Source organism: Cucurbita pepo, chromosome 1 (genome assembly GCF_057944985.1).
Source record: "Cucurbita pepo subsp. pepo isolate OVF chromosome 1, ASM5794498v1, whole genome shotgun sequence".
Classification (NCBI taxonomy): domain Eukaryota; kingdom Viridiplantae; phylum Streptophyta; class Magnoliopsida; order Cucurbitales; family Cucurbitaceae; genus Cucurbita; species Cucurbita pepo.
Genome location: NC_141798.1, coordinates 18,337,030 through 18,359,257, shown reverse-complemented (window position 1 = coordinate 18,359,257; position 22,228 = coordinate 18,337,030). Strand labels below are relative to the sequence as shown.

At 35.7% G+C, this 22,228-nt stretch overlaps 2 protein-coding genes across 3 annotated transcripts; both read right to left on the bottom strand.

Annotated features, from left to right (window-relative positions):
• Positions 1 to 262: 262 nt before the first annotated feature.
• On the bottom strand, positions 263 to 2,864 carry LOC111800567 (Oxidoreductase family protein). 2 transcript variants are annotated; one of them, XM_087123948.1, is made up of 3 exons: positions 2,277 to 2,864; positions 505 to 1,133; positions 263 to 385 (listed from the first exon to the last, which is right to left on the bottom strand). In XM_087123948.1, the coding sequence occupies exons 1-2, from the start codon at positions 2,736 to 2,738 to the stop codon at positions 513 to 515; spliced, it is 1,083 nt and encodes a 360-aa protein (XP_086980074.1). In that variant the 5' UTR covers positions 2,739 to 2,864; the 3' UTR covers positions 263 to 385; positions 505 to 512. The 2 variants fall into 2 exon arrangements, with proteins under 2 accessions (XP_086980074.1, XP_023540091.2); XM_023684323.2 differs by having other exon boundaries at positions 263 to 1,133; positions 2,277 to 2,863.
• Positions 2,865 to 7,086: 4,222 nt separating this feature from the next.
• On the bottom strand, positions 7,087 to 22,194 carry LOC111808957 (uncharacterized). The gene is made up of 15 exons (XM_023695219.2): positions 21,729 to 22,194; positions 20,831 to 21,108; positions 20,441 to 20,749; positions 19,585 to 20,113; positions 18,808 to 19,177; positions 14,966 to 14,997; positions 14,615 to 14,693; positions 13,429 to 13,603; positions 12,454 to 12,487; positions 12,128 to 12,345; positions 11,970 to 12,047; positions 9,997 to 10,032; positions 9,389 to 9,892; positions 8,543 to 8,827; positions 7,087 to 7,505 (listed from the first exon to the last, which is right to left on the bottom strand). Exons 1-15 carry the CDS (start codon positions 21,913 to 21,915, stop codon positions 7,362 to 7,364), a joined length of 3,258 nt encoding a protein of 1,085 aa, XP_023550987.2. The 5' UTR covers positions 21,916 to 22,194; the 3' UTR covers positions 7,087 to 7,361.
• Between the last annotated feature and the right edge of the window lie 34 nt (positions 22,195 to 22,228).

Genomic DNA, 22,228 nt, shown 5'->3' with positions numbered 1-22,228 from the left:
GAGATTTATTCTAATTAGCTAACACATAGACGGAGAATCCCAACCCCAAACAGGGAACAGAGTTAGGAGATTTATCCCAATTAGCTAACACATAGACGGAGAATCCCGACCCCACCACCACTTATATATATGGCAAGAAAAGGAATGGAGAAGGCTTCTCTGTCCCCGTCCCCGTCCCCATCCCATAGACATCATTTACCTAATCCGACTCTAAAATATCTTCCGAATTGAAGTAAAAAACATTTGAATAGCATAAGCTCAATTGACAAAGATCAACCATATAATTATTCTCAAGGATTGGCTTCTCTCACAGTTTATGGCTCTTCAAGACTTGAGTAAATCTTGATAAATGCAGAGCTTTTCATCCTTGATGCAAGCATAAAGACTAGTTACAAGCACAAGCAATCATATATCAGATTGGTAGAACCACTTCAAGTGCAAAGGAACCTAATCACAATCATAGACTAACACATTGAAGTTCAATACAAGATCAAATGAGAATACCGTTGGAATCACGGTCCGACTTCAACAGGTTTGAATCCTCCATCGAGTGACGCCTTCACTGCATCAAGCACCAGCTGAGTTTTTCGACTGATGTTCGGCCACTTCTTCTCGGGTTTGGAGCCATTTGCTTTGATCTCTTTAACCAAATGAGAAAACTCTCTCACCATGTGAGCCTCCTGAGGAAGATCAGTAGGGACTATATGTTTGCTTGGTAGCGGTTCCCAACCAGTCACAAGTTCAGTGAAACCAGATTTTGAATTGGTACAGAAATAGGCCTCCTTCTCTCCATAAGGTATAATGAAATCATTCACATGTAATGTCCCGTTTGTTCCGATGGCGGTGATATCCATGGTCAAGTTCGACAAGAAAGAGCAGTGGAAGGTTGCTATTTTCCCATCGTCCCAAAAGAGAGAAGCTCCACAGGACAAAATCACGCCCGATTCGTTCAAAACAGGATTAGGAAACGCGATCACTCGTTTAGGCAGTTCAAAGTTGGCAGCAAAAAGAATGGAACGAATACAGTACCATCCAGCATCACCCAAAGCACCAAGACCGTCAAGGTCGGACTTCACACGGATATCATTAGCTAAGAAGTCGGCATCAGCCGCAAAAGAAAAAACACTGTTTACCTATGATGTTCAGAACAGAAAAAAGATCAATCTACAAATCAATGAATTGTCCAAAACCAGAAGAAAATTTGAACTTCTAATCATTGATCGTACAACGAAAACACGTGCAAACGATTTGGTACAAAACATATTAACAAAGTTTAACCTTTTTCTTCATAACTATATCATAGAGCTAGTTCACTCAAACTTCATAACATATGTACCATATATCAGAACTACCATGCGTACAATTGCAATGTTTTTCAGCAAACAAATGCAATGTTAAGATTAACAACTGCAATGTTAATAGTAAAGACCAGTGCGCTCATGAGAGTATAAAGTAAAGGGTCTTTCTCTCGCTTTCACTTGTCAATCATTGAAATAGAGATGTCCATTTAATCCACACAGGGATCTACCCCAATCGAGGTCAGGAAACCCCATCTAAACGGGGAATGCGAGAGGGAGCAATAAGAGATTTCTCCCCGTCAAATAAACAAAGCTAGATACGAGAATTATATTCCCTAACTCCGCCCGATTCTCCCCGTCAAATAAACAAAGCTAGATACGAGAAATACTCGCATCTACTCATAAAAGGAACAAGCACCGATCTTATATTCTCTACTACTCTTTAGCACTTCATTCATGTAAATAGTATCCACCTTTTTGTAATTATAGCCTCACATCTCTCATACCCCATTGGAAAAGTTGTTTGTAATATTCCTAAAGGTAGGATCCTCCATCTTTAGTGACTTCATTTGATCAACAAATTGAACTGTTTCTTGTTTAGAAAAGCGTACATATGTCTGGTAAAGGGCAACACCCATTTCATTTCATCTCATCTTGTTCAACCATGACCATAACTTGGATGAGCAACAGGGCAGCCTGCCTGTACGCCGGTGCACAAGCATTTACCAAGCAGGAAAGACCAGACTACGAAAAACAGCCCTAATTTACAATCCGTGCAGAAAAAATTTGAACAGATAGTTTCCTAAAAGGTCAGGTAAATTGTAATAGGAGGCAAATATCTAGAAATTTGTCAAATAACTATAATGAAAGGCTAAATATCCTTAACACTAAGGACTCGAATATCTCAAGTTTCCAGCACGATCGCAGTTAGTGAAAGAGTACAGTATATGAATTCTGAATGGAATTTGAATCACATACCGATTTGAGTTGGCCAAATTGATCTGCATCGGAGAGAAATTCCTTCATCAAGGCCGTACGAGGATTATGCATCCACATGGTACCGTCCATGAACTGCACTCCATTGGCTTCACACGCTTCAAGAATCTTATCAAACTCAGATACATTAAGCGCTACAGGTTTCTCAAGGAGCAAGTGCTTCTTCTTCTCGGCGGCGAGCACGGCCCAGCGCAAGTGAAGACTAGTCGGAAGAGGAACATAGACAGCATCGATTTCAGGATCGTCAAGAACAGCTTCGTAAGAACCATAGATTTTAACCTGAGGACTGAAACCATTATCGACGGCAAATTTGGAGGCCTTTTCAACGGAACGGCTGCCGATTGCCGAGAGAGTGGCGTTGGGAGCAAGAGCAATGGCACGAGAAACCTTCCGAGCAATCTCGGCTGCGCCGATGATTCCGAAACGGACAATCATGTCGGCCATGGCGGCGGTGTGGATCTATGGAGGTTGGTGGGGAAGTGTTATGGAGATAAGGGAAGCGCAGCTGATGAGAAAGTGCTACTCGATCCACTCCACGCTTGTGTAACGAGAAAAGCGCTTTCCAAATTGTTAAAGGCAGTCTTTAAAGCTCAATTATTAGTATTGCTGCTACGAGATCAAAAAAATCATTTAAAGTCCCAACTTTTATGAATATATCCATTTGTGACTTCACTTTAATTGAAAAAAAAATAAAAAATGTTTCTTTATGTTTAAAATTAATAAAATATATTTTTTTTCCTAAAAAAATATCCTTTAATTTTATAAAAGTTGTAATTATACTCTTGAATTTTTTTTTATAAATTTTCTTTTAAAATACTCTTAAATTTTTAAAAATTTTGAACTGATTTAAAAAATACCCGAGTATCCTTAAAATTGTTAGAAAAGTTTAAAAATTCGTCAAAGTTTTTTTTTTTTTTTTTTTTTTTTTGATGGAAAATGAACTTTCAAAATACTATTCATGATACTAATAATAGTATTTTTTTAAAAAAAAAAAATTAAATTGAAGCATATTAATAAAAAAATTTAAAATTCAATCACATTTTTAAAATAAATTCCTGTCAATTTTTCATTTCGAATCTAGTGGTAAAATTATTTTTTAAACTTTTTTTAAAACCTTGAATGATATTAATAGAACTTTTAATAATATTTTTGAAATAAATCTAACCCATCCATTCAAAATTAATGATAATAATATTTATAAAAAAAAAAAATTTAATTTAAAGGTATTATTAAAATTTTGGAAGTCTAAGGATATTTTGATGTATTTTTATTAATTTAGCCTTCAAATTTTTAATTATATCAATTAAATTCAATTTTTATAAATGAATCAATTTAGATACTTCCTTCCAAATAATTGACGTCTAGATTAAATAATAAATCATGCAATAATTGATGCTTTAATTGATTTACTTACAACAATTTTAGCTACACATGCAATAATTGATGCTTTTTTAATCTTACAACAATTTTAGGGTTTAATTGATAGGTCAATTTACTGGCATATAATTTAATATTTTTTTAAAAATAAATAACACAAATTATGAAAGATCTAAGTTTAAATTGATACAATTTTTAATCTAAAATTTTTATTAATACAACTTTAAGTCGTCAGGAGTGTTATTTAGTCCTAAAAGTTATGTTTATTGCTTAATGTTAAGAATGAGAAATAGAAATAGAATTGGGATCGAAAGTATGATCTTCATTCAGGTTTACCACGTTTATATAGGATACAAACTATCAACTAATACCTAAAAATAGAAAAAATATATATCTAACTAAATCTGATAAATAAATAAAATATACTCTAAATCTAACCATAAATGGAAGAATATTAAGATATAATATCTAGGATATATTCCATAAATAATATATCTAACACTCCCCCTCAAGTTGGAGAGTGTATGTTAATCACGTCCAACTTGTCTTTAACTTGTCTTTACGGTAGGTCAAGAACACCCGAGTTGTCTTTCACTCTTGTCTTCTCAGTAATGAAAATATCCGTAAAAAAAAATAGACCGCCTTTGATTGGTTTGCATTTTTAGACTTTCAAGAAATTATTGAATTTTCAAGAAAGATGCAAGACTCAGAAATAGGCCGCAATGATTGACTCGAGGATTGTAACTTGTCCCATTTAATTTGATTTGGAACAAGTGAATATCCTCCCTGATCACTTCTTTGTCCATGCATAAATGCTTTAGAAATAGACCGCAATGATTGACTGAGGATTGATAACTTGTCCATTTAATTCTGATCACTTCTTGGTCCATGCATAAATGCTTTAGTGGATAATAACACCAAGATCGGTGCTTTGGATCACTTGAGAGGTTGTGAAAGAAAATACGAACATCTTGAATATGTCACCTTTGAGCTTGGTGAGAAATTTGAAGATGCTTATAACGTATTCTTGATATTGGATGATTGACGACGGTAAAGGCTTCACTGATTGGTTAGGGTTTGGCTTTAGGTTTAATACTCCCCTTGGACTCTGAGTCCAAGGGGGTATTAGGAATACCACGATCGGAGCTTTGATATTAGGAATATCAAGATCGGTGCTCTGATACCATGTTAAGAATGAGAAATAGAAATAGAATTGGGATCGAAAGTATGATCTTCATTCAGGTTTACCACATTTATATAGGATACAAACTATCAACTAATACCTAAAAATAGAAAAAATATATATCTAACTAAATCTGATAAATAAATAAAATATACTCTAAATCTAACCATAAATGGAAGAATATTAAGATATAATATCTAGGATATATTCCATAAATAATATATCTCAACACTTAAGAAAGTAATTGTTTGTTATCTGATATGTGAGAGCAGTCACGAAGATAGAATGACTAAGAAAAACTTAAAGATAATTAAAAGTTACTAACTATACCAACAAGATGCACCTAGATTGGTGACTCGTTCAACTTCATGATTAATCATACTTTACTTTGAGGTAACGAAATTCAAAATTCTGTGTTAGTTCGTGAAAATAATACTATCATTTGTATATGTGTATATCAAATAAATGGTGTAAATGATAGGATAGAAATGCATCCAAATCTGTTTCAATGGTAAAGCGTAGGGAGAGGGAAACCTTAGGGATAGGGTGCGGAATCGCATTATGCGCCATGATTTCACCCGCTTGCGAGTTCGCTGAAGCCATACTCACGAACTTACGCCACCGCCCTAACCCTAACGCTAACCCTAACAGCAACAATCGCTGCAGGAGTCAGGAGAGAGGATCTGAAGGTGCAGATCGAAGCCGGCAGAGTCCTCGACGTCAGCGGTGAGCGAGTGAAAGAAGAGGAACAAGACGACGAAAATGGCACCGGGTAGAGCGGCGGTTCCGGCCGTCGAGCGTTGATTTGGAGAATGGAGTTTGACGGTGGCGACGGTGGTGCCGAAGGAGGAGGCGGAGCCGAGGAATGGTAGGTTAGTAGAGGCGGTTTAGGGCTCTGCGTAAATGGCACGGAGGAAGAAGGAAAAGATGGTGTGTATATTTGTAATAGAACACTTACTTTTTTACGGAGTGTATGAACTTTACAATATTAATAATTTTTTTAAAATTTTAATTTTATGACTAATAAATCTTTTAAATTACTTCAAATATTTAAATATAAAGTTATAATTTAATTTAAAAATCTAATAATTTATTAGATCAGATTATAAATACTATGAATACGAATCCCAAACAAATTCATTGAGGAATTGAAAGTTTAGTCACGTTCAACGCTCGCCTAAATCTCTCACTTTAGAACCTCGACCACACCCACGACGACGACTACCACCACCACCCCCCTTTCACGACAACTTCCTCTTACAAATGTTTAATACGATCCCGCACATTCTTGGCAAACCTATGGAAAGGGTCCTTCACCCGTGGAGAGTGTAAAAGTCGAAAGAGAAGATAGAAAGATAAAAAATACTTTACTAGAGAGACGACAGCCTCTTTTTTTGTTTTTAAGTTACTATTTAAAAAGGAACAATAGAACTTTTTGCAATATCAAACTAAAATACCGAGAGTCGTGAATAATACAACAATAATGCTTTGCCCCTCGCACACCGAGACCGGGGCGGGAGGCAAGCTTATTCGTTTGAGCTCCTTGGCGCAACTTGCGCCGGTTTTGGTTTAGGCATCAGAGGGGGCATGAATGCTCCCCCGACACAAAAAGTTTGTAAACATGTTCACAGGTCATTTGATGTTTAGGCATCAACAATGATAATTCCGTCGGTTCACCTACGGAAACCTTGTGACTTTATAGGAGTTTAAAACAAACGCAATCATCGTTATAGTCAACGCAAAAATGTTATATTTTTAAACCTAAGGAATAAACAACCTAGCGACTAAAAAGAGTAATTTTAAGGAATAAACAACCTAACGACTAAAAAGAGTAATTTTCCGAAAGTTGAGTGATATTGATAAAATAAAAGAAAATTACTATATATAGTGAAAGATAGATTATGTTTAAAAACATGAACCTTTTGTATACTTGCAGCCCAACGAACAAAATATGAAACAAGGATAATTAATTAACAAGCATGATTTTCAGAAACCGAACTGGAATCCAAATTAGCAACTTTTCTTTTATAAACTAACCAAATCCTTAATGAAATATTACATATAACGAAACGAACATCGACATTAAGGAACAAAATTAAGATCCAAGCAAAAGAACGCAGAGAAACAATGACCCGAAACCATAAAATGGCAGCTCGAGAATCTGAAAACGACGATTAAACGATGTAAAGGAAAGGAAAGGAAAGGGGTGCAAAAGTGGCAAAAAGAGAGACCTGAGAAAAATCAAAATTCTTCCACCCTATCTTGAATTGTTATTATTCAGGAATCACTATAATCACAAACTTGTAAGCCTTACATGAATGTTGTTTATGAAACTCGTACCCCGTTGGCAGGACCCGTCGGTTTTGGACAACTTTGGCAAGCATAATTTTACAGGTGTTTAGACGACTGTCACTCGTTAAATCTTTGGGGAGCCAAATATTTTACAATCTACTTGTTGCTTGGAGTCGAGCTGCAAGAGTTCGGGTTGATCGACGGTAAGTTGCTTGCTAGGATGGTCGCATTTGATCTCTGCGAAGTGCTTGCTGGAGCTGAATAACTTGCTGCCTCTGTTCGAGCGGCAACGAGTTAAGCTGTTCGGGAGTTAAATTCAAAACTTGTTGCAGTAATGCAGACTCGACGTCGTGGGGAAGCTGTGGAGGGAAAAGATTAGGGAAAAGAACAAGAAACTTTCAGTTGTGATGCTGAAAAAATCAATAAATTTCACCAGAATGATGAATTTCACATGCATAAATGTTGGCACAGTGACGCATTCTTTTTAACCGAAACAAGCTTTTCATTGCTTAATGAAAAAAACAAAAGGTTCAAGATACAAACTTCAGGGAGTGAAAAAAGGAAGAATACAAAAATAAAAACAAAGAAACTAAAGAAGAATGAATCGAGGCACTCAAATTAATACAAACTGAAACGCTCTAGTAGTAGTTTCATAATCCGTAGGAACGAAAATGGGAAGCACTAAAACGGGAAACGTTCTAGTAGTAGTTTCATTGCAAATTGGAAAGGTCTTTTGTAAACACTATGGATTATACGTCCCTTTTGTAAATTTCAATCATCAATAAAATTGTCTACGGGAAGCACACAGATTTGGCTATGAATGCAATTACACAAAGAAAATGGTGATGCTTTTGAACTAAACCTGATAGCTAGATAAAATTCTCAACCCACATCCATCATGTTGTTCTGCTATGAGGATTTTGGGCCACAGGCTTGAACTAAAACAAGATATTTTATTGCTCTCATGAATAAAAGTAGTACAAACTTGGAGAATATACATACATATATATATATATATATATATATATATATATATATATATATATATATATGCATATACATACATACATATACATACATACACACACATGAAATCATGCGAGTCGATGCGACTTTTAGCCAAAGTACTTCCAATGTGTTTCATTGCATAGTCAAAAGTGACTTTGACAATTCTAAAAGCACTTAAATGAGCAAGCACTTAATTAGAAAGTCTACATAACTCTCCTATTTGACATGAGCACTGAGAGCTAAGAACTAATTCAGATAGAGAATTATAAAGAACAAACTCATATTGAAAAATGGAAATTGCAGCCACAAATTCAACCAAATTAAGATGAATAAGAAAGTGAGTAAATATTTTTCAATTAGGAACGTTGCAATGCAATAAATCGCGTACCATTGAAGTCGGTTTCTCTGAGATTTGAATTCCTGGAAGATTGGGGTCTGAGGCAATTCCAAGTTGTCTAGCTCCATTGTTACCTACTGATGCACTTAGACCTCCGGCCGAGAAAGGGCTGCCTTTTCCATCCTCTAATTTGATCTGCTTTACAGGGCGATTAGTTGTTCCTGAAAAGCCATGAGGTATTTTTCTTTTACCATCTACACCAAGAGGTACTTGAGAAGACTTATCAGCATCACTGCCCACTATCTGGGAAGCACCATAAGCTGCGGAGGAGCCAGGCTGTTACGAAGCGCAAGTCAGAAACAAGAAGACGTTATCATAACCGAGAAAAACAAAACAAAACAAAACAAAACAAAACAAAAAAGACTTCCAAACCAAGGGGAGCACACTCCAAAGACTTTTCACCTTTTTTTTTTTTCATATACAAATGAAAAGTTTGTTTTTTCTTAAAAAGGGAAAAAAAAAAAAAAACGATTAAGCATATAACCATCAATAGAACGCTGTGACCACGATAAGAAAAGCCACAGTTATTGATCATACATGTGAAAGAAAATAAATTAAGAACACTTCAATTTACAATTATAACAGCCAGCAAAACATGAACACAAGAGTTAGTTGTATTATTGTTCACCCTCCACCTTTGCGTTTAGTTAAAGCTTAAAGTTAACTTGTCATTCTATCTAAGGTAGACTCCAGGTTAAGAAGCAAACTGCGCCCACCTGCTCTCCAAGAAAAACGTGAATTTTTTGCTAAGATAGCTTTGCACCTATGTTCTAGTTCTGAGTCATTTATATATTAAATTACGATTTTTTTTTTCAAAAAAATAACATAAAGTATCACCTGAAAGTCTGCATCTGGTAAGGAAGGGCGAGGCAGAAGAGAAGGTTTAGCTTCTGGGTTAGCAATCTGAGCATTATGCCCTGGAATTACAGCTCCACCATGTCCTGAATACTGTTGAGAAGGGGGACGCATGTGCTGCTTTAAAGAAGCGGAGGTGGGCACCTGAACCTGTTGTCTAACAGACATACTTCCCGGCAAACTTACGGAAGGAAGCAATGAGCCTCCAGGTATTCCGGTCAAAGTGCCTTGTAAAGCAAGTGAGGGCTGAATTTGAGACTGAAGCAGAGGGCGTTGGGACGCAGAAAACTGATGGGGAGCCAAAGGATTTTGAGGCGTGAGAGATACTTGAGTTTCTTTTTTAGGTACAAAACCAGTCTGCATTCTGTTGGGTGCAAGAGGGGGCAGCCCTGGTTGAATTTGAAGGGATGATGACTGACCCTGCTGAATGTCATGCAAAGGAAGCTGAGGATGAGTTGAAGGTTGCCGTAAATTAGGATTCTGCAACTGCAACAATAAAAGAACGGGGTCGTTCGTGAGAAAATTTTAACAGCAATTAACAGAACAGGCAGAAAAAAGGAAAGGCAAATACAAGCAGTGAAGAGAAATACCACTTGTGGAGTGACCATTCCAAGCATTATCTGTGACTGCAAACAAAATTTCAGAAAAGATGGAAAATAAAGATGCTTAGCTGATGTTGCATACGAAAAGAGATATAGTCCATTAAATTTGGAGGAAAAAGAAAGACTATTGTCAACGAAATAAGGTACAATGATAAATATAAACACATTACAGCAATCTTTTCTCCCAAATATTTATTTGAAGTCTTTTCTGTTCCTTTATCTCTCTCTCTAAATAAAAAAGCTATTGTAATTCTAACAACATTGATTTTCAATCAAAATTTAACCCAAAATTAGGTTTTGAGATTGGTACTTTGGTTTCCTTGACGTTTATGGCCTCCATCCACATTTAAAAAACAACCTAGATTTCACCAGTCACCTTCAATCTCATATTTTTATTCACGTCATGAATAGCTCCTAGTAGTTTTTTTTTCTTTTTTTCGTATTAATGTTAACCCATGTAACTACTAGAATTGGAAGAAATGGATGGCATAAACGCGTTTAGAATGTAGAAGCATGTAGACAATAAGATCATAAGAGTAGCATAAAGTAGAAATTCATCAACATTGCTTTCACACAGAGATAATAGAATTGGACACAATCTCACTCCTAAATGAAATGAAATGAGTTCATAAATTCTACCATCAACAAGAGGGGAATTACAAAAGGAAAATGTTATAAGAACCTATTAAATGTAGGGAAGCCTCCAGGAAAAGTCTCTCATTCCTTTCGCACTAAAGATACCAAAAGAAGACTATTCATAGCTTCTTTTTCACATCATGAAAAGGATGGCCGACAAACACTGAATTCCAAGAATAAAAAACGTTTTTTGGCAAAACCAAAGACCAGCCAGAAACATCTAGCATGAAGACCCAATAGTGAGGGGCAAAAGAATAGTTAGGGAAATATCTAGCATGAAAACCCAATATTGAGAGGCAAAAGAACAGTTAGCAAAAAGATGGCAAGGATGCTCTGAACTACAAACACACATCACACAACAAGGAGAGAGTGAAATGAGGCATTCTAAATCGATTGGCCGTATTAATTCTCCAAGACAAAGTTACCACGAAAAAACGTTTGTTGTCTTGGGATAAGCTTCTTTCCAAATCACTGAGTAAGGGTAGTTTGAACAAGGACTGATTGCATGAACTAGATTATTCATAGGGATTTAACTGTAAAGGAATTAGAAGTACCCAGATACCAATTCCAAGAGTCATTTTCTCAACGAAAAGTTATGAGGGAAAGAAATTGGGAGAAATTAAACTCAGCCACCTCCAATATCTTTTAGATGACTATGAAGACTCAAATCCCATGCAACATTCAGAATGTTCCAAGCTTGTGCAACCGTAAGATTAGGTTTATTAGTTAACCGAAAAAATCTTGGATAAGCCTGGGCAACCACTCAACTGAGAATCCTTCCAGAAGGATGAGTAAAGGCCATTTCCAAGGCGCCTGTAATGAGCAAAATCATGGGACAAATGAAACGCCAAGGAGCACCTCCAATAATCTGTCCTGGCCAAATAGAATCTGCCTGTGAATTATAGAATTTACCAACAATGATATTGTGCCAAAGAGCATCTCCCTCGTTCAACATCTCCAAATTCATTCAGCCAAAACAGCTGAATTCCTTAGCTGAAAGTTGAGTTTCTCCAAATTTCTATTGTACATACCACCCTCTTCTCTAGAACCTTCCCAAAATAAATCTCTAATAAGTTTAAACAAAGTCGGGGCAGCCTTGGACGGTAGCTTAAACAAAACAGGCATGCTAAAGGGTAGCTTAAATAAGAGCATCACCTACCTTTGGAAATAAAAGCGTATTTAATGGAATTGACACTGAACTAAGAGAATAACTAGTAGTAATTAGGAAAATAGGATTCTACAGAAAAAGAAAGTCACAAACATAAGATATTGTGGAGGATCTCCGCACTTGAAGAAACGACAAAAGAGAAAGGGTAAACAGGTACCTGGAAAAGAGCTTTTGACAATTGTGGTCTTGCCAGCAACAGCTGACGAGCTAAATCCTTGTTTTGTGTAGCCATTACCTAAGTCCAAACAATATACCAATCATCAGGAGCCATTCAGAAGAATGAGGAGAGAAGAGGGAACATACTCAAAAGGTTACCTTTAGCCCTGACATAGCTTCAGTAAGTTGACTCCTAGAAAGTTTAGCCAGATGCAGAGTTAAAGGATCATTGGGCATTGTTGTACTCTGCAAAATAGTCTGATTAGAAGCAGCTTGTGCACCACCAAGGGCTCCTGCCATGACGGCAGCAGCAGTTATTGCTATATGAAGACCAATTGGTTGAAGTTGACTGGATTCCCCATGGGCTGTTGGGCCACCTAATTGTTTATGAGCATCTTTAATGTTAACACAAAACTTAAAGAAAACAATCCGAATTTCTTGCACAAACCATAAGCAAAAAGACGTTTAAGATAAAGAAAGCTAACCAGCATTTGTAACCAATCCAGGCCCGCCACGACCCTGAAAAAGGAAAAATTGTTTCAAATAAAATAATAATTAACATGCTACATGTAGTCCGGGTATATTGGTGGAAGGGAACATAAAAGGAGAATTTTTATTCTTTAATCTAATCTGATTTTCAAATGTATAGTTCCATCAATTTGACAAGTCATTTGATGGGAAAGGAGCATGACGATAATTGAAGAAAAAGTAAATGCAGCTCAAGATGGATTTTTTATTTATTTATTATCAGTCCAAGAGTATTTGATCTTTGAAATATTTCCTATGCATTTATCTTTGGAATACTTATCGACAGAAATTCTCCAATTAATATATATATATATCTACTCACTGAATTTGTCTTTCTATTTTTTGAAATAAAAACATTAAAATAAGCATGGAAATTCTATGTAGATAGCTTCAAAGAAAAAATATAATCCTTTTCTTCTGGAAGGACATTGCCAACATTTCCAAGGACAAATTCACAAGGACCAAGATTTTTCTTCTTGTAAATCAATATGTCAGGACTTGGGACTCGGGATAATATCACAATCTTTTATATATATAATCAAATTCCGAAATCCATTCACGGCACTTAAGAAGCCTATAGAGCAATCAAACACATCTGAATCCATTCTAAACTTGAAAAGCAAAGGTATCAGAGTAAAGACTGCAGAATAGGCTCCTTGGAACCGATTTCTTCAACTCCTAGACGGAAATTACTCTAAGCGGAGTAATTAAGGCAGCCTCCAAGGTTTTAAAAATTATATCTATTTAATATTTACAGCACATTCCTTGAAAATATTGGCAGCATTATAATCTAAAATTTCATATAATTCAGTCAATAATGTTTTAAAGTATTTTATTGAAAATAATGCCAAAAACCTCTAATGTGACTAGCTCGATGGATAAGAACAGTCAATTAGCCAAATTGACAAATCAGAAGAGGTTAAACACTTCACCTGTTCTCTATTTCTGTCTGCACCCTTGTCATTTTCAGCAAAATCAACTCGTAACTGCCGGCCATTAATTTCATAACCTTGAAGATTACGACGAGCACTCAAAGCTGTTTCTTCATCCTTGTACTCACAAAACCCGTAGCCTTTTGGTTTTCCAGTTTCTCGGTCAATAACTAATCTGAAAAAGGAAGGAACTATTAATTTTAACTTTTAAATGTACTGGCAAACAATAGACGGAAATGATAAATTAATATGATAATAAAAATCTTTTTGGATAAGAGACTCAGAAGTTAAAAAATAGTGACTCTCATAATTGATGTCCTGCACTTAGTTACTTTCCTTTTCCTTCATTTTCTTGGATGGGAGACTTAAGAAGCTTCAAGATTGACATACTACAATTAGATAAAAGTTACAGCTTCCAACACTGGGCTCAAATTCTAAAAATAGTACATTAGTTCAATTTTTACAGATCAAAGAGAGGCCCCTTATCACAGTGTACCATGATAGAACCAAAAAGTGAGTTACACCTGTTATATGAATGGCTCTGTCTGTGATGAGATATAACAGTCTAAACACTTCAATTCTAATCAAGTACACTGCAATCCACTACACCCCCTCAATCAAGCAGACCAGACATAGGAAAATTATCCTTTTATCAGATAGAGAAAGAGTTGGATGAAATTGACAGGCAAATTATCCTTTTATCAGACAGAGAAAGATTTGGATGAAATTGACAGGCGACTTATCGGGAATGTCATAGATTTAACTAGACTATATGTATATCACTTAGTTGATAAAACCCTATCATCTGGGTAACTGGCCTAAAGAAAACCATCATGAAACGAATTCTCAGCCCTAACAGGGGCTTGCTGTAGAAAACCTAGCAAAAACGAAGAATTCTATTCCAGCATGACAAAGCCACTCAATCTGTCGCAGATGGAGAATGACAGAAGTAAACCCCCGAAACAAGACTAAGAGGAATAAGAGAATCATAGGTACAAAATCTACTCGCAGAGGAGAAAAGGATGATGGCAAGAGAATAAAAAGCAAGGAAACTAAAGAAAATTCAAGGAGATTTATATTAAAAAAAAACCCAACTTCACCTCTTGAAAGCTCTCAATCTTATTCTAGATCCTAAATTTCACTCCAGTATAAGTTTTAGCCATGAAAAAGAGCAGAGAATACAGACCTGAACGACACTACGGGCCCAACTTCTTGGCAGATTTCTATAAGCTGCTCTTCAGTAGCATCATAAGGTATATTCCCAACTGAAATCAAAATTTAACAACACCATAAGACGCACAAAAGAAAACGAGCAATTAAATCACCAAAAAAGCCCAACCTTCCGTGCTTAGATTAAGAAAGCCGCCACAATTGAACCAAAACAAAACAAAAAAAAGAAGCAACACTACAGATTCGCCGAGATATACAACTCAAATCCGCCATTCTCCAACACACACAAACAGTTCCCCCATCAAATCAACGCACAAAATTAGAGAATCAAAATCAACAACGTAAAAACAAACTGTACATAACATACCGAAAACACAGCGGTGCTGAGACGAGGCCATGAATCAACAGAAGAAGAAGAAGAAGGTGAAGCACTGCTTCATCTTCTTCCTCCTCAGCACACTTTCTGAACTTATCCGACTCCCACTGATGCTCTGCACCTCAAAACTACACAAAAGCTCCGCAAATGAAACGCAGATCAATTGAGTTCGTAAGTGATCGAAGTTTATTCCTCAGCAGCAAAAATTTCTGAAGAAATCGAATGAACGTTGGAAGATTCCAAACAGAAACAACGGCGACGGCGAAGAAGAACGAAACGTTCCGAGAAGATCCTGTTCCAACCAGATTTAATTCCAGAGGCCGCCCCACTTTCTGCAAGTGTTAATATTTCTTCGTCTTTTTTTTTTTTTAAATAAATAAATACAATAATTTCGGGGATTTATATTCTTTTTTTATTAGAGACGAAACTAGTCAGCGATTCGCGAATAGTAATTAATAAAAAATTTGAAAATTAAAAAGAAAAAAAGAAAAAGAAAAAAAAAAAAATCGGCTTCTTTTATAAATTTGGTCAAATAAATAAGGTGGACGCATACACTTTTTTTAAGTATAGATCTATTTATTATTATTATTATTATTATTATTATTATTATTATTATTATTATTATTATTATTACGGTTAAAATATGAGTTAGTTTAAAAAAATCTTTAATTTTGAGTTTAATAAATATTTAAATTTTAGTTTTATGTGGGAATAGATCCTTCACATATTTATTTATTTTTATTAAGTAAAATATTTTAATTTTATGTTGACAAAATATATCAAAGATTTATTAGAAAATTTTAAAAACAATGGAGACATATTATATTTTTCGGTTTTATGTTTATCTCATGATTTAAAAATAAAAATAAAAATAAAAAATAAAAATAAAAAACTGTTTATTTGGTTGCAATTTCATTGGATTTTAAATTTATTAAAAAAAAATTAAATTTTGCGCCGGTTATTTATCTAATTACCGTAGATATTTTGATATAATTTGTAATAGCCAATTAAAAAATATAAGTCAAAATAAATAATAATAATTCATAAATAAATAATAAAAAGATTACCAAAAAATAAAAAATAAAATAAAATAAAACTTATCCATATCTCTCTACACGTCTAAAAATAAACAGAAAAATATCTATCTCAGATTTACTTTTCCTTCGTAGTTATGGTTATAAGAAATTAATTTACTATCAGATAAAATCTTTTTTCCTTTATCCATGATTTTTTTTTTATTCCTTTATCCAATATTTTATTAGGATCAGGTCTTTTTTTTCTTTATCCAATATTTTACCATATCTGTAATATTTTATTGGGATAAAATCTTTTTTTTCCTTTTGTCCAATATTTTATTAGGATCAGACCTCTTTTTTCCTTTATCATTAGGATCAGATTTTTTTTTTCTTTATCCAATATTTTACTAGATCTGTAATAATCAAATCTCATTTTCAAGTATTCAATTAATTAGATTTTTGTTATCAGTACTCTAAATCTAGTCAAATAATCTATTAAAATTGGCCAATAATATATGTTTAGAAAATAAATATTGGGTAGGAGTAATATCGGTTTATAATGAAAATATATTTACACAATAAGTGAAGAGAAAAGATTGAGGAAAGATTTGGTGAACAGAATTAAAAATAAAATAGAAAAGATCAGAGTACAAGAAACTTCATTAAATTTTGTCAATATATTAGCTAAGTAATAATAGAAAATAAGATATTCAGTGAAAATAGCATTATATATACAACATTTCAAGACTTTTAAGAATGGACCAATCTAGATTAGAGATAATTTTATAGAGTTCAAACTTGAAACTGATGTCATGGGCTCTTGATTTGGATTTCAAAGAACGGAATCGAACTTTCATTAAAAATATATTCGTGACAACGACTTAAGCTAACCAGGTAAGTGGCTCACCTGTCGTAGATTACGCTTTTTATGTTGTATGTTGGCACGTGCCCGTGGATTCGCACGTGCCATTAAATTGTATGCTAGCCTGTTATACTCGATTAAGTACGCTTGTGAAATGTGAATGTATGCTGTTTAATGTGATATGATGTGTTATGTTTATGACGTTTATGATGTGTCTAGATTATTCTGGCGTGAATGATACTATAATTTTGAATGTAAACAACATGTGATATATGACATGAAATCACGATAAACGACATGAAATGTAACCCCGTTAGGATTATGTGTGATACGCAGACTGAAAAATGAGAAATGACATGTTAAGCATGAAAAATGATAGCTGGGTTATATTTTTTATCAGTAGAAATATTTGGGACCTCATGCATTATGTGTGTTCATGCATTGGGGGATACTCCTATTCCACCACGAGGGTACGGACGCGTACATCCAATGACAGGACAACAATCGTTATGTTTTGCATAGCGCTGTCGTGACGATTACTAGTTCTAACGGGTGTCTGGCCTAGAGAGTGTCCCAGTGTATGCTTGCCCGACTAGTAAGGTGGCCCAGCGGTGTACGAACTGACTGGTAAGCCCATACCCGCACGTATGGGTTGTGTGTAGAGTATATGGTACACATCCAAATTACCCGTTATGACAGCACCGTAGGAAGACAGATTGAAAGATAGGTCTAATCATCTCATTGCATGTGATTGTTGCATAACCCCGATAGGAGGTCACTTACTGGATATTCTAGAAATACTCAAGCCTCATGCTGCTATATTTTTCAGGTTAAGGCAAAACATTCATGTATGGCTGACGAAGAAATACTCAAGCCTCATGCTACTATATTTTTCAGGTTAAGGCAAAATAATGCTACTATATTTTTCAGGTTAAGGCAAAATATTCCTGACGACGACATCGCAACTCGAGACCATGGCACATGCACAGGATAGTGGTATTTATTTTCGTAGACTTAGGCTAGAATATGATGTTTTTAACTTAAACGTTTATTAATTTTATTTCGATACTCAAGCCTCATGCTACTATATTTTTCAGGTTAAGGCAAAACATTTCTGACGACGGCATCGCAACTCGAGACCTTCTAACGACGGCATCGCAACTCGAGACCATGGCACATGCATAGGATAGTGGTATTTATTTTCGTAGACTTAGACTAGAATAGAATGTTTTTAACTAAACGTTTATTAATTTTATTTCGATACTCAAGCCTCTACTATATTTTTCAGGTTAAGGAAAAACATTCCTGAAGACGGCATCGCAACTCGAGACCATGACACATGTAGAATAGAATAGGATGATTTTAACTTAAACGTTTATTAATTTTATTTCGGGTCTTAAGGATGTTTTCGAAACAAGTAAGTCCATGGGTTATATTTTATGGAATTTAAATAAAGTCTAAAGATGTTCGAAACAGGCAAGTCCATAGATTATGTTTTCAAAACACGTAAGTCCATGGGTTATCGTTTAAGGCTACTCTCGGTATAATTTACTACCTTTAAAACTCTCATCTAACATCTGTCATAACTCAGCTATACTTCACGAAACTCCACACACAAAAATCGTAATTAAGATAGACATGTGAATTAAAATCCATTACTAATATTTCATCTAAACGATTTTCAAGCTACTCTTAGTATAATTACTAGATCCGTAACTGAGCTATACAAAACAGAACTCGCACACTAAGAAAAAACTGTAATTGAGATAGACCTATGAACTGAAATCGATCACTAATATTTCCTCGTAACCATTGAGACTTATAACTCTCATTTCATCTATCACTGAGCTATAATTTACATACAAAATTCAGTTTCCACGAAGATTGGAACTATAAGATATGCATATAATAAAGGTATAAAAGAAGATGGCAGAATTTTAATGAAGCAGATTCATCAGGCAATGCCTCTTTCCTGTAATCTAACATCTCCTAACAACACCCATAGAATGGCACACAATACTCCAAGAATTGAAAATAAAAAGAATCCCTTATTCGTACCCGTTCTCCTCGCGCTAGTTTTGGGATTACCTATGGCGACATTGGCGTTAAAGGTGTTCAGGGTATTTAGTCTCAATCTGCTAACGCTAGACATCCTCTGAAAAGTGCGGTTGACGTTCTCGGAAGCTGAAGCGGGGGTGGTCGGTATCGACTCTACAAAGGCCCACAAATTGGAAGAGAACTTACTTGCAGAACTGCCTCCACCGCTTGCTATTTGGTTATCCCTTATTTCTGGTGCTGCAGAACTTACAGATTCATATCCCACACCTAAACAAGACCAGAAAGTTTCATAATTAGCAACTGCCCCACTGCTTCACATTGATAAAATGGCACCTGGAATTGGCACCAAAATGGCAGTTTATGATGAGGTTGACAAGTATAATTGGAGAATAGCTCCTTTCGAATCAGTGAATTCGATAATGTACGAGAAGAATACTCGTTCTAGGTATCTGTCGAAGCTGGCTCAATATTTCACAAGAGGGGTCTCTTGCCATTTGAAGTATAGAATGGCTTATCAAACAAACCCCACTTATCTGAGCAAGAGCCCTGTGTCGATGAGCTAATCGAGCCAGCAACTTCGCGAAAATCGAACAGAAAGAAACAGCTTAGTAAAAGTAGACTGCTTAATGTTTGCTAAAACTGGGCAGATATCAAGTTTGAGCTGAATTATATACCTAAATTTGGTTGAGTACCAAACTGTTGATGCGGTTCTGGGAAGCTGAAGGAATTTTCTGTCTCATTCTCCCAGAACCCATTGCCCATCTGATCATATTGCAAATGGCCATTCACATCGTTGGCAACAAGAATACCACCGTCAGCACTCAAATATGGATCTAAAAACGTTTCTGGGACGACAGGTCCCAAGTCGCGAAGAAACATATTTGCATCATGGAACAGCTCTAACTCGTTCAATCCATCGAACTCTGAATTTCCCAAAGGGTTGACATTTGCCACGAGAGTTGGCTCAGGACCAATGAGATCATCGATCTCCAAGAAATCTTCTTCTTCACGATATTTGGGAGACGATGATACCTCGCTCTCAAAGGATTGCAATTGGAAGAGACCTGCCTGGGTAAATTGGAAGCATGGATGCAAATCACTTGGCTGGCCACTTAAGTTTAATACTTTATCGGCTTCAGGAAGTATGTGATTCTGAGAGTAAGTATCAATCATAGTACTTGCAGTTTCTTCTTTGTCATCAACCTAAACAGACAAATAAAGTACACAAATCATAAGCTAACTGATAAACTGAACAAATAAAGCATATAGAGAAAGGAATGGCCGACAAAATATCCAATGAAATACAGCATATATGTCATATATGTCAAAGATTCTAAATATTATGGACAATAGACACTTAGAAGTTTAGATATGCAGTTCATACGTTCCGATGTTCCCAATTCCTACAGCTATATGATCAATCGAATAAGAAACATTTTTATCTCAAAGTGATGACCAGTCTATTCACCAAGGTAAATTAACATGGAAATGGGAACAGAATATCAGAATGCAATGTTCAGGGCAGCCAACCTGCACGACCGAGTCAAATTGATGATAACCACTGACCGATGGCAACTCTAGGACAGGATCATTTGTAAATTGTTGCAAAAGTTCCTCAATATCATCTGATGAAAGCTGTATTTGAACGTTCGCTCTTTCACGATTGACAGAGGTAACCTCATCAAGTATGTTCACTTGTGGCTCCTGAGCGTCGGAGTGAACTAAAACTTGGCATTCACCATCATTCCAATTTTCTTCTTTAAATGGTGCTCCATATTGCTCACCATTTTTAGGACCAGGTCCACTTTTCTTGTAAAGTTTGTAGAGCGCATAGTAATCCTGCAACAAAGGCTTAAGATTAGTAAAACAAGATCTTGCAAGAAAATAATAAGCAAGAGAAGAGCTTAAACACACTGTTACCTTTACATTCTTACACCTCTTGAGCTCATCTTCATCCAAGGTATACTCATGCATAACCCAATCAGTCCGCTCACCATTAGGGGCACGGCCTTGATAGAACACCAGGGTCTTCTTCACACCAACATTACGTGAATTGTACTTTATTATTCGATCCTTTCCCGTGACCTTCCAGTGGCCATTTCTTGTAGCTCTACTTAATCTAGATGCATTTGGATATCTACGTTCCCTAGGACTGAAAAAGAACCATTGTCTATCACCAGTTTTTAACTTAGATTGACCTGCATTCATTTATTCATGATCAGAAAAACTAGCAATATTCATTAATATCCAAAAACATAGAACAAGACTTGCATTTACAGAGAGAGGGAAACCAACTTTCTAAAATTATGGGAAAAAGGATTATTATCGATAATCAGTTACCATATAGATGATGAATTGGCTATATCAATTAAATTCCTAATCCAAAAACAAGGGGCTTATGTCTTCGGCTATTACATGATTCCTTCCAGTAATAAGAACTCATTGAATAGAAATGATTCATAAGAAAAACAGAAAGGAGCAACAAAAAATAGCTACAACTACGATTTATGAGATTAGATACGTGACTTATAGAAACAACCAAACGGGAAAAATGTACCGAAAGATGCAATTTAAATTTGATGAAGAACTTGAGTGATCTTCTGAACAAAGCTTTGACTTCTAGCAAAGCAAAATCAGCAAACAAAGAAACTAATCAAACGAAAATCACGCAAATAGGTACAGAAAGATCCCAAAATCCATCCTCAACAGTTAAATAAAATCAATCTACAGCAAATTCAATCAAACACAGAATAGGTCAAAGATAAACCACAAGATCATCAATCGATCAGATTAAGCGCGGGAAGGAAAGTTTATTTACCAGGCAACTCCCCGGGTTCCCACTTGTAAACATCGATCTCGCGAATGATATCGAGCTTCAATTTGCGTCTACAGACTTTGAACTTTAAGTAATAAAGAACCAGCTCCTCATCTGTCGGGTGAAACCGAAACCCTGGTGGCCAATCCCCCTCGTCGCACAATCCCATCGACGACGACACAGTTGACATCAAATCGCTTACGAACAACACCTCAATAAAATAAATAAATAAATAATCAAAACTCCTAATCCTATGACAAAATCGTTAGCGAGGGCGAAAAAATTCGCTCCAAAACTCGACGAATCCACACAATCAAAATTGAATTGGGGAAAGATCGGCAGACTCCGACCACCAGCGACGGTTGAAAGACCGTCGCAGGGAGAAAAAAAAATGAGAGAGATGGCGGAGATGGGCTGATTTGGTCAAACCAAGTAATGGGGATGAAGCAGCGAAGAGAGCGGTGGCGGGCTTCTTATTATTACGGTAATACGCGGAAACTTCC